The sequence below is a fragment of the Polyodon spathula genome, chromosome 43 (assembly GCF_017654505.1).
Source record: "Polyodon spathula isolate WHYD16114869_AA chromosome 43, ASM1765450v1, whole genome shotgun sequence".
NCBI classification, from domain to species: domain Eukaryota; kingdom Metazoa; phylum Chordata; class Actinopteri; order Acipenseriformes; family Polyodontidae; genus Polyodon; species Polyodon spathula.
In genome coordinates this window covers 3,011,708-3,024,207 of record NC_054576.1, presented here as the reverse complement: position 1 = coordinate 3,024,207, position 12,500 = coordinate 3,011,708, and the positions used below count along the sequence as shown (strand labels likewise).

The 12,500-nt window shown below is 50.2% G+C and overlaps 1 protein-coding gene across 1 annotated transcript in view; it reads right to left on the bottom strand.

Moving 5' to 3' along the window:
* The window catches only part of LOC121305498 (voltage-dependent L-type calcium channel subunit alpha-1D-like), a 43,508-nt gene that overhangs the window by 18,169 nt on the left and 12,839 nt on the right, over nt 1–12,500 (bottom strand). The window contains exons 20-32 of the mRNA XM_041237138.1: nt 12,438–12,500; nt 11,594–11,653; nt 10,992–11,098; nt 10,037–10,124; nt 5,160–5,267; nt 4,973–5,025; nt 4,727–4,873; nt 4,352–4,553; nt 3,876–4,034; nt 3,248–3,358; nt 2,316–2,399; nt 995–1,018; nt 298–426 (exon numbers count right to left, since the gene is read on the bottom strand). The exon at nt 12,438–12,500 is cut by the window's right edge and continues 67 nt beyond it. Of these exons, the coding sequence (XP_041093072.1) occupies nt 298–426; nt 995–1,018; nt 2,316–2,399; nt 3,248–3,358; nt 3,876–4,034; nt 4,352–4,553; nt 4,727–4,873; nt 4,973–5,025; nt 5,160–5,267; nt 10,037–10,124; nt 10,992–11,098; nt 11,594–11,653; nt 12,438–12,500 (1,335 nt within the window). The remainder of the gene's footprint in view (nt 1–297; nt 427–994; nt 1,019–2,315; nt 2,400–3,247; nt 3,359–3,875; nt 4,035–4,351; nt 4,554–4,726; nt 4,874–4,972; nt 5,026–5,159; nt 5,268–10,036; nt 10,125–10,991; nt 11,099–11,593; nt 11,654–12,437) is intronic.

Genomic DNA, 12,500 nt, shown 5'->3' with positions numbered 1-12,500 from the left:
AAGGGTTAAACCAGGGTGAGAAACTCACGCAGACCCGGCGCAAGGCAGGTGGGGCGAACATTGCTTTGGAGCCCCAGCGCCACCTTCTGCACAGCTAGAGTACTGCCAGCAACACAGAAGGGAATCCGACACCCAGTGCTAGGTGAGTGGATGGCGCTGGCTCTATACACCACGGCAGATCAAGCCTTCTCTAAGGCAAGCAACACAATTAAAAAACAGCCAAGGTTTCATCGGTGGATTTATATTTTAAAAATAAATTGTTGAAAAGTCTTCACTAGAATGGAAGGGGTGTGTGACCTGGAAGGACTTGATGAAGGTCCACAGCAGGGTTCGAATGCCCTCCCCCTTGCTCAGCAGCTTGACCAATCGCATCACTCGGAAAAGACGGAAGAAAGTGATGGAGATTCGAGAGCTGTCCTCCGCGCTCTGGAGAGAGAGAGAGAGGGAGGAGAAAGAGAGAGGGAGAGGGAGAGGGAGGAGAGAGAGCAGACTTTCGTCAGCTCTGAAAACCTTTTTTTTTCCCCTTTTGTGATCAGCTGTAATACTTTTTCTGATGTTTCAATTATCTGTCTGATTATTTGACCCGATTTCTACCCAATTTTATAAATGAGTCGTTCAGCAGACACTTTTATCCAAAGCGACTCGCAGAGACTAGGAGGGTGAACTCTGCACCATCAACAGCTGCTGCTGCTGCTGCAGAGTCTCTTCCAATAGGACCTCGTGAGTTTGACGTCTCGCATGAAGGACAGAGCACAAGGAGGTGAAGTGACTCGCTCAGGGTCGCACGCACGCACGCACGCACGCACACACACACACACACACGCCAGCCAGGCTGCGGTTCGATTTGACACCTCCTGCTGGAAGACCCCATTCTATGAAGACCCCATGAATCCCAATCTCAACCAAAACAAACCTCAATTCACATGCAACCACTGTTTTGTCAGACAGACAGACAGACAGAGAGACAGAGAGATGATTCTGTGAAGGAGTTTACCTCGTGACCAAGATCACCTCCGTTCTGGAGAGGGTGAGAACGAGCAAGACAGAGAGAGAGAGAGAGAGAGGATAGAGACAGAGAGAGGAGGGAGACAGAGAGAGAGAGAGAGAGAGAGAGAGAAGAGAGAGGAGAGAGACAGAGAGAGAGAGAGAGAGAGGAGAGAGGAGAGAGAGAGAGAGGAGAGAGACAGAGAGAGAGAGAGAGAGAGAGAGAGGGATAGGCAGGACCTTCTAGAAGGTAGACTTAGGATAGCACCCACATTTAGACAAAGAACAAAAAAAAAAAAAAGAGAGAGAGAGGGGAGAGAGAGGGTGATAAAAATACTTCAGTGGAGGAACCACTAGCTAGATCAGGATCAATCCAACGCATAGTATTAAATTAATCAATGGAATGAATCGGCACTTGCTCGCTTTCTCACACATGGAATAGACAAAAAAAAAAAAAAAAAAAAAAAAATTAAAAATGAACAGCTTTTTTTAATTTTTAAAAGTCTTTCAGACTGTCTTTGGTGAAAGATTGCTAGTCAAAATCACTGACTATCATTTATTATTAATGTATCTCCCTGTCCTGGCGGTTTCTTTGCTAGTGGTGATTCAAAGTGAAACAGAGCTGAGTGTGTGTGTGTGTGTGTGTGTGTGTGTGTGTGTGTGTGTGTGTGTGTGTGTGTGTGTGTGTGTGTGTGTGTGTGTGTGTGTGTGTGAGTGTGTGTGTGTGTGTGTGTGTGTGTGAGTGTGTGTGTGTGTGTGAGTGTGTGTGTGAGTGTGTGTGTGTGTGTGTGTGTGAGGGTGTGTGTGTGTGTGTGTGTGTTTTTGTGTGTGTGTGTGTGTGTGTGTGTGTGTGTGTGTGTGTGTGTGTGTGTGTGTGTGTGTGTGTGTGGAGTGTGTGTGTGTGTGTGTGTGTGTGTGTGTGTGTGTGTGTGTGTGTGAGTGTGTGTGTGTGTGTGTGTGAGAGTGTGTGTGTGGTGAGGTGTGTGTGTGTGTGTGTGTGTGTGTGTGTGTGTGTGTGTGTGAGTGTGTGTGTGTGTGAGTGTGTGTGTGTGAGTGTGTGTGTAGTGTGTGGTGTGTGTGTGGTGTGAGTGTGTGAGTGTGTGTGTGGGTATGTGTGAGTGTGGTGTATGAGTGTGTGTGTGTGTGTGTGTGTGTGTGTGTGTGTGTGTGTGTGTGTGTGTGTGAGTGTGTGTGTGTGTGTGTGTGTGTGTGTGTGTGTGTGTGTGTGTGTGGTGTGTGTGTGTGAGGTGTGTGTGTGTGTGTGAGTGTGTGTGTGTGTGTGAGTGTGTGTGTGTGTGTTACAGAGAGCAGGCCCTGGTCTCGTTACTCACGTTGAACTCAGTGACGGCGATATCCACCACACTGCCGACCACGATCAGAGCGTCAAACGAGTTCCACGCATCCATGAAATAGTGCTGCCGGACACCAGGCAGGGACAGGAGGACAGAGAGGTATTTAATGAAATAAACTGTCTGGTAAAGCATAGGGAAGCATTATAAAGCACAAAGAGGTCTGGTAAAGCATAGGGAAGCATTGTAAAGCACAGAGAGGTCTGGTAAAGCATAGGGAAGCATTGTAAAGCACAGAGAGGTCTGGTAAAGCATAGGGAAGCATTGTAAAGCACAGAGAGGTCTGGTAAAGCACAGGGAAGCATTGCAAAGCACAGAGAGGTCTGGTAAAGCATAGGGAAGCATTGTAAAGCACAGAGAGGTCTGGTAAAGCACAGGGAAGCATTGTAAAGCACAGAGAGGTCTGGTAAAGCATAGGGAAGCATTGTAAAGCACAGAGAGGTCTGGTAAAGCATAGGGAAGCATTGTAAAGCACAGAGAGGTCTGGTAAAGCATAGGGAAGCATTGTAAAGCACAGAGAGGTCTGGTAAAGCATAGGGAAGCATTGTAAAGCACAGAGAGGTCTGGTAAAGCACAGGGAAGCATTGCAAAGCACAGAGAGGTCTGGTGTAAAGCATAGGGAAGCATTGTAAAGCACAGAGAGGTCTGGTAAAGCATAGGGAAGCATTGTAAAGCACAAAGAGGTCTGGTAAAGCATATACAAAAAACACAAAAAAAACCACACAGGGTAAATAAACCCTTATAAAAATCAATTAATGTGTTGATTTCAACTGAAGAAAAGCGGTCCTTCCCTCTCTTTTGCTACTGAGTACCAGGCAATTAAGTTCAACTGCGTTGGGTGTTTTAAGAGCGGAATACAAGCACAGGCAGGAGTATCAGCGCTCCCCTGGTCTGCTCCCCTGGTCCGGACTCACTTTGGGTCGGAAGGCGAGTAGCTTGAGGATCATCTCCACAGTGAAGAGACCAGTGAAGATCATGTTCAGGAGATCCATGGCATAGTTAAAGGAATCGGACTGTTCATAGTGCTGAGAGAGAGGAGAGGAGGGGAGGAGAGGAGGAGGGAGGAGAGGAGGGGAGAGGAGAGGGGAGAGAGGAGACAGGAGGAGGGGAGAGGGAGGGGAGAGAGGAGACAGGAGGAGAGGAGGGGAGAGGAGAGAAGGAGAGAGAGGAGAGAAGGAGAGAGAAGGAGAGAGGGGGACAGAGGAAGAGAGGAGGAGAGAGGAGGGGAAAGGAGGGGAGGAGAGAAGGGGGAGAGAGTGTGAGTAAAGAGAGAGAGAGCGAGCGTGCCAGTCATTCACTTAATTATTGATCCCTAACATGGCTTCTATTTGAATTTGTGATGCACAGTTAATTCTTTCTATAGAGTGATGCAAATCTTTTGGCCATGGCTGTGTTGTCTTCACTACAGAGATGTGTGTGTTTTCAATCCAGGCTTCAGGCGCCACGCAATGTCTTGCTTGCTTTGTGTAGAGTGATGTGTTCTCAGCAGTGTATTCCCTATTGCCTGTGCAGGGCGCAGGGCGCAGTGACACTGACTCCCACCTGCATGGCCAGGGTGATGGTGTTGAGCAGGATCAGGATGAACATGATGTATTCGAACCCGGTCGAGTTGACCATGGACCAGAACTTGTACTGAAGCTTGTTCTTGGGGATGTAGAGCTGCAAAGGCTGGGCCTTCAGGGCAAACTCCACACACTGCCTCTGGAGGAGGGGGGAGAAAGGTCAGGGGGGGGGGGTGAGTCTCACTGTCTCTCAGTGTGTGTCTCAATGTGTCTCAGTTTGTCTCCTCTCAGGTGTGGTATACTGCAGTGTCACGTCTCAGTAGTCATCTCAGTAAGTGTCCTCTGTGTCTCAGAGTGTGTCTCAGTGTACTCATTTTTTGGTCTCAACAGCGTGTCCTGTTGTGTCGTAGCCCCATAGCACCACAGAGTCAGAGTGGGACTCAGCGGTCAGTGTGTGTCTCAGTGTGTGTCTCTGTGTCTCAGCGTGTGTCTCAGTGTGTGTCTCTGTTTTAGCACCTGGTTCTTGTCCAGCTCACAGTTCTTGTACTCCTGCTCCCCCTGGTCCCGGAAGGTGATGATGACGAAGCCCACGAAGATGTTCATCATGAAGAAAGCGATGATGATGATGTAGATGATGAAGAAGATGGAAATCTCCACCCGGTAGTTGTAGACTGGGCCCTCGTTCTCTGCGTTTGCATCGATCGCTTTGTACAGGAGCCTGGGGGGGCAGATAAACTGATCAACTCCGTGCCAAGACAAACCAGAAGAAACTGAGTCACACTGCCGAATTACACAAACAAACATGCACCACACACACACACTCCCACAGCCAGATTCACACACACACACTGACAGACTCACAGAGACACGCAGACTCGCACAGGGACTCACGCGGGCCAGCCCTCGAAGGTGGACACCGTGAACAGCGCCATCATGCCAGCCAGCACGTTATCGAAGTTAAAATCGCTGTTGTGCCAGACACGCTCCCTCACCATGGGGTGCAGGACATCACCATCCTTATAGACGATGAAGGAGCCTCTACAGCCCGAGAGAGAGAGAGAGGAGAGGGGGGAGAGAGAGATCAGGACACACTTTCTGTTTACCAACAAAAACTTTAACATCATATATCAGCCTCACTTGCATTGGTCTGGAGTGTGCTTGGCTTCATCAGTGCACCTGTAGAATTTACCCTGAATCATAAAAAAAAAAAAATGAAATTATAAATCAACAAAGAAAAAAATAAAATAAAACATATATAGGCATGTGAGATTCATGCCTATATATGTTGAAATTATTCTCACTTCTTCTTCTTATTATTAATTACCTTGAAGAGCTGCACTCCAATGCAGGCGAACATGAACTGCAGCAGAGTGGTGACTATCATGATGTTCCCGATGGTCTTGATCGCCACAAACACACACTGTACCACGTGCTGAAAGAGAGAGAGACAGGGCTGAGGATACACACAAACACACACTGTACCACGTGCTGAAAGAGAGAGAGACAGGGCTGAGGATACACACACACACTGTACCACGTGCTGAAAGAGAGAGAGACAGGGCTGAGGATACACACACACACACACACACTGTACCACGTGCTGAAAGAGAGAGAGACAGGGCTGAGGATACACACACACACACACTGTACCACGTGCTGAAAAAGAGAGACGTGCACGAGACTTTCTCTCTCTCCGTCCCCACTCCTATTGTGTGTGTGTGCCTGTGTGACATAGAGCACGACTTTTCTCTCTCTCTTTCCCGACTCTACCGTGTGTGTGACAGAGTGACGACACAATTCTAAAACGAGAGACAGGGCTGAGGATACACACACACACACACACACTGTACCACGTGCTGAAAGAGAGAGAGACAGGGCTGAGGATACACACACACACACACACACTGTACCACGTGCTGAAAGAGAGAGAGACAGGGCTGAGGATACACACAAACACACACTGTACCACGTGCTGAAAGAGAGAGAGACAGGGCTGAGGATACACACACACACACACACACTGTACCACGTGCTGAAAGAGAGAGAGACAGGGCTGAGGATACACACACACACACACACACTGTACCACGTGCTGAAAGAGAGAGAGACAGGGCTGAGGATACACACACACACACACACACTGTACCACGTGCTGAAAGAGAGAGAGACAGGGCTGAGGATACACACACACACACACACTGTACCACGTGCTGAAAGAGAGAGAGAGAGGGCTGAGGATACACACACACACACACACACTGTACCACGTGCTGAAAGAGAGAGAGACAGGGCTGAGGATACACACACACACACACACTGTACCACGTGCTGAAAGAGAGAGAGACAGGGCTGAGGATACACACACACACACACACACTGTACCACGTGCTGAAAGAGAGAGAGAGAGGGCTGAGGATACACACACACACACACACTGTACCACGTGCTGAAAGAGAGAGAGACAGGGCTGAGGATACACACACACACACACACTGTACCACGTGCTGAAAGAGAGAGAGACAGGGCTGAGGATACACACAAACACACACACACTGTACCACGTGCTGAAAGAGAGAGAGACAGGGCTGAGGATACACACACACACACACTGTACCACGTGCTGAAAGAGAGAGAGAGAGGGCTGAAGATACACACACACACACACTGTACCACGTGCTGAAAGAGAGAGAGACAGGGCTGAGGATACACACACACACACACTGTACCACGTGCTGAAAGAGAGAGAGACAGGGCTGAGGATACACACACACACACACACACTGTACCTACACACACGACTGACAGAGAGACTGAGATGACATACAGGGGAGGATACACACACACACACACACACTGTACCACGTGCTGAAAGAGAGAGAGACAGGGCTGAGGATACACACACACACACACACTGTACCACGTGCTGAAAGAGAGAGAGACAGGGCTGAGGATACACACAAACACACACTGTACCACGTGCTGAAAGAGAGAGAGACAGGGCTGAGGATACACACACACACACACACTGTACCACGTGCTGAAAGAGAGAGAGACAGGGCTGAGGATACACACACACACACACACACTGTACCACGTGCTGAAAGAGAGAGAGACAGGGCTGAGGATACACACACACACACACACTGTACCACGTGCTGAAAGAGAGAGAGACAGGGCTGAGGATACACACAAACACACACTGTACCACGTGCTGAAAGAGAGAGAGACAGGGCTGAGGACACACACACACACACACACTGTACCACGTGCTGAAAGAGAGAGAGACAGGGCTGAGGATACACACAAACACACACTGTACCACGTGCTGAAAGAGAGAGAGACAGGGCTGAGGATACACACAAACACACACTGTACCACGTGCTGAAAGAGAGAGAGACAGGGCTGAGGATACACACAAACACACACTGTACCACGTGCTGAAAGAGAGAGAGACAGGGCTGAGGATACACACACACACACACACACACTGTACCACGGGCTGAAAGAGAGAGAGACAGGGCTGAAGACACACACACACACACTGTACCACGTGCTGAAAGAGAGAGAGACAGGGCTGAGGATACACACACACACACACACTGTACCACGTGCTGAAAGAGAGAGAGACAGGGCTGAGGATACACACACACACACACTGTACCACGTGCTGAAAGAGAGAGAGAGAGGGCTGAGGATACACACACACACACTGTACCACGTGCTGAAAGACAGAGAGACAGAGCTGAGAGACACACACACACACACAGACACACCACTGAACCCAGTTGCTCAAGAAAGAAGATCGGCTCTCGTACCACACACTCACACTGGTACCACGTGCTGAAAGAGAGAGGACAGGGCTGACAGACACACACACACCGTACCACGTGCTGAAAGAGAGAGAGACAGGGCTGAGGATACACACACACACACACACACTGTACCACGTGCTGAAAGAGAGAGAGACAGGGCTGAGGATACACACACACACTGTACCACGTGCTGAAAGAGAGAGAGAGAGGGCTGAGGATACACACACACACACACACTGTACCACGTGCTGAAAGAGAGAGAGAGAGGGCTGAGGATACACACAAACACACACTGTACCACGTGCTGAAAGAGAGAGAGACAGGGCTGAGGATACACACACACACACACACTGTACCACGTGCTGAAAGAGAGAGAGACAGGGCTGAGGATACACACACACACACACACACACTGTACCACGTGCTGAAAGAGAGAGAGACAGGGCTGAGGATACACACAAACACACACTGTACCACGTGCTGAAAGAGAGAGAGACAGGGCTGAGGACACACACACACACACACACTGTACCACGTGCTGAAAGAGAGAGAGACAGGGCTGAGGATACACACACACACACACTGTACCACGTGCTGAAAGAGAGAGAGACAGGGCTGAGGATACACACACACACACACACTGTACCACGTGCTGAAAGAGAGAGAGACAGGGCTGAGGATACACACAAACACACACTGTACCACGTGCTGAAAGAGAGAGAGACAGGGCTGAGGACACACACCCACACAAACATACACACACACACACACACACTGACTGTACCACGTGCCTGAAAAGATAGAGAGACAGGCTGTGACACACCAAAGAGTGACAGAGCAGTGCTGAAAAGAGGATACTCACTGTCACCACTCCACATGTACACGTGCTGAAAGAGAGTGAGACGGGTGCACCTTTCTTACACTCTCTGTCACCGACTCCTATGTGGCTTGGTTGTGTGACATGGGACAGGGCTGAGGATCACACACACGACACCACAGGTGTTTAACCACGTGCCGAAAGACTCTCTTTGAGGGTGACACGTACCACACACACACACACAAACACTGGTACCACGTTACTGAAGATAGAAGGATACTGATGATACAAACACACACTGTACCACGTGCTGAAAGAGAGAGAGACAGGCTGATGATACACACAGAACCAACACACACACACTGTACCACGTCTGTCAAAAGAGATGTCAGGGCTGAGGAACACACTGACACACACACACACTTTTTTGTTACACACGTGCTGAAAGAGAGAGAGACAGGGCTGAGGATACACACACACACACACTGTACCACGTGCTGAAAGAGAGAGAGACAGGGCTGAGGATACACACACACACACACACACTGTACCACGTGCTGAAAGAGAGAGAGAGAGGGCTGAGGATACACACACACACACACTGTACCACGTGCTGAAAGAGAGAGAGACAGGGCTGAGGATACACACACACACACACTGTACCACGTGCTGAAAGAGAGAGAGACAGGGCTGAGGATACACACACACACACACACTGTACCACGTGCTGAAAGAGAGAGAGACAGGGCTGAGGATACACACAAACACACACTGTACCACGTGCTGAAAGAGAGAGAGACAGGGCTGAGGATACACACACACACACACACACTGTACCACGTGCTGAAAGAGAGAGAGACAGGGCTGAGGATACACACACACACACCCTGTTCACACTTTCCACGTCTCTCTGTCCGAGAGAGAGAACAGGGCTGAGGATACACGACCCCACACACACGACTGGTACCACGTGTGCTGTGTCAGAGAGAGAGGTCCATGGCGCTGAGGAGACACACACACACACACATGTGCTTGTACCATGCTGAAAGACTTTCTCTCAAGGCTGAGGATGACACAACACACACACACACCTGTTACCACGTGCTGAAAGAGAGAGAGACTCTCTCTGAGATACCACACACCACACACACACACTGTACCACGTGCTGAAAGAGAGAGAGACAGGGCTGAGGATACACACACACACACACACACACTGTACCACGTGCACCTTTCCTCTCTCTCTGGTCCCGACAGGGCTGAGTATACACACGTGAACATGTGCACAGACTGCCACGGCGAACTGACAGAGAGAGAGAGAGAGGATACACACAAACAACACTGTACCACGTGCTGAAAGACAGAGAGAGAGAGAGAGAGAGAGAGACAGAGAGAGAGAGAGAGAGAGAGACAGACGAGAGAGAGAGAGAGAGGAGAGAGACAGCGAGAGAGAGAGAGAGGAGAGAGACAGCGAGACAGAGAGAGAGGAGACAGTGAGACAGAGAGAGAGGAGAGAGACAGCGAGACAGAGAGAGAGCGAGACACACACACACACACACACACACGTGTTACCTTGAGCCCCTTGGCCCTGTTGATGGCTCTCAGAGGTCTAAGCACTCTCAGCACTCTCAGGATCTTCACTACAGAGATTGCGCTGGAGCTGAGAGACAGAGACAGAGACAGAGAGAGGAGGGAGAGAGAGAGAGACAGAGAGAGAGAGAGAGACAGAGACAGAGAGGAGGGAGAGAGAGAGAGAGAGAGAGAGAGAGAGAGAGAGAGAGAGAGAGAGAGAGAGAGAGAGAGAGAGAGAGAGAGAGAGGAGGGAGAGAGAGGGAGAGAGAGAGAGAGAGAGAGAGAGAGGAGGGAGAGAGAGAGGGACAGAGAGAGAGAGAGAGAGACAGAGAGAGGGAGAGAGAGAGAGAGAGGAGGGAGAGAGAGACAGAGAGAGGGAGAGGGAGAGAGAGACAGAGAGGAGGGAGAGAGAGGAGAGAGAGAGAGAGAGACAGAGACAGAGAGAGGAGGGAGAGAGAGAGAGACAGAGAGAGGGAGAGGAGGGAGAGAGAGAGAGAGAGGAGGGAGAGAGAGGAGAGAGAGAGACAGAGACAGAGACAGAGAGAGGAGGGAGAGAGAGAGAGACAGAGAGGGAGAGAGAGACAGAGAGAGAGAGGAGGGAGAGTGAGAGGGAGAGGAGAGAGGGAGAGACAGAGAGAGGAGAGAGTTAGTTAAAAAAAAAAAATAGATGCACCCCTCTGCATAAGGTGACCATGGGAAAGCAGGGTTAGAAAGTTACTGTGATAAGCTTTTATCAGGGAAGGTGGGTGGACTTGGGGCTGCGGGGTTTAGGGTTAGGAAAGCCACACTTTGTCCAGGAAAACATCCAGCCATAAAATTGTTCGGACAGCTCTGAAGTAGAGCAGAGAGAAGAAACTAGACACTTTACACACGCAGGGGCTGAAGGAAAGGTCGCTCGCCGATCGCAGGGTGCAGTACCACCCTCCGGCCCGCAGACGTCTGATCCCAGGCTTACTGTAAGAAGAAGGAGATGAGGGACACACTGACAACCAAAAGATCCAGAAGATTGAACCAGTTCCTGCAGAAGGAGCCCTTGTGCAGAAACACCCCGTACACTGTCACCTGCAACGACAAAGAGGGACAAAGACAACGTACAATACCAATGAGCGAATATCACAGGGAAACACACCAGATTCAAACAAACACTGCCGGAAACGCCGACGAGACCGAATTCCTAGCAAAAAGAAAAAAAACGTAGAAAGCACCTGGTTCTAACAAATGGGTCATACCTGGGTCCCGACGGAACACGCGCACGGCAGTCTTTTGACGGAAACGCGGGGAATTTGCTCAAGGCGACGCAAAACCTTTGTCCATAGCTGGACGCAGTGCTGAACTGCCGTACCCTGCTGTTGAAATCTTTCTGTTTTGCTTAGCCACTCCCCTAGGGAGTTCAGCCTCTTATAGCTAGTCTCAGCATTGCCCAAGAAGATGAATAAAACTCAGACTGACTGTATTTCACCCGCTCAACCATCCTGAAAGTCTAGCACAGAAAGAAGCCTCATCCTGAAGTGGAGTGCAGAGCTCTAAAACACAGACAGACTGATTGACTGAGGGTACCTTGAGTAAGATTTCCACAGTGAAGATGGACGTAAAGGCATAGTCGGCATAACCCAGCACCTAAAACAAGCAGAGAGGAATCAGAGGAGACGAGACATGCTGTGCTTTCAAATCAGGTTCCTGCCAGTAGAGGAGACGGTGTGCTGACAAGGGACGAGCCTTGATGGGCTGAAGGGGGGTTGGGCGTTGGGGGTTGGGAGTTGAGGGTTGGGGGTTGGGGATTAGTGTTGAGAATCTGTGTTAAGGGTTGAGGGTGAGGGTTGGGTGTTGAGGGTTGAGTGTTGAGGGTTGGTGTTGAGGGTTGGGGGTTGGGTGGTGAGGGTTGGGTGTTGAGGTGTTGAGGGGGTGTTGAGGTGTTGAGGGTTGGGTGTTGAGGGTTGGTGTTGAGGGTTGGGTGTTGAGGGTTGGTGGTGAGGGTTGGGTGTTGAGGGTTGGGTGTTGAGGGTTGGGTGTTGAGGGTTGGGTGTTGAGGGTTGAGGGTTGGGTGTTGAGGGTTGAGGGTTGGGTGTTGAGGGTTGGTGTTGAGGGTTGGGTGTTGAGGGTTGGTGTTGAGGTGTTGAGGGTTGGGTGTTGAGGGTTGGTGTTGAGGGTTGGGTGTTGAGGGTTGGTGTTGAGGGTTGGGTGTTGAGGGTTGGGTGTTGAGGGTTGGTGGTGAGGGTTGGTGGTGAGGGTTGGTGGTAAGGGTTGGTGTTGAGGGTTGGGTGTTGAGGGTTGGGTGTTGAGGGTTGGGTGTTGAGGGTTGGGGTTGAGGGTTGGGTGTTGAGGGTTGATGTTGAGGGTTGAGTTTTGGGTGGTGAGGGTTGGGGGTTGAGGGTTGGGTTTTGGTGGTGTTTGGGTGACCCACCTGGTTTCTGAAGGAGTGCGCTCTGATTGGGTCCTCAGTAGCCAATGAGATGCTGCTCAGGAT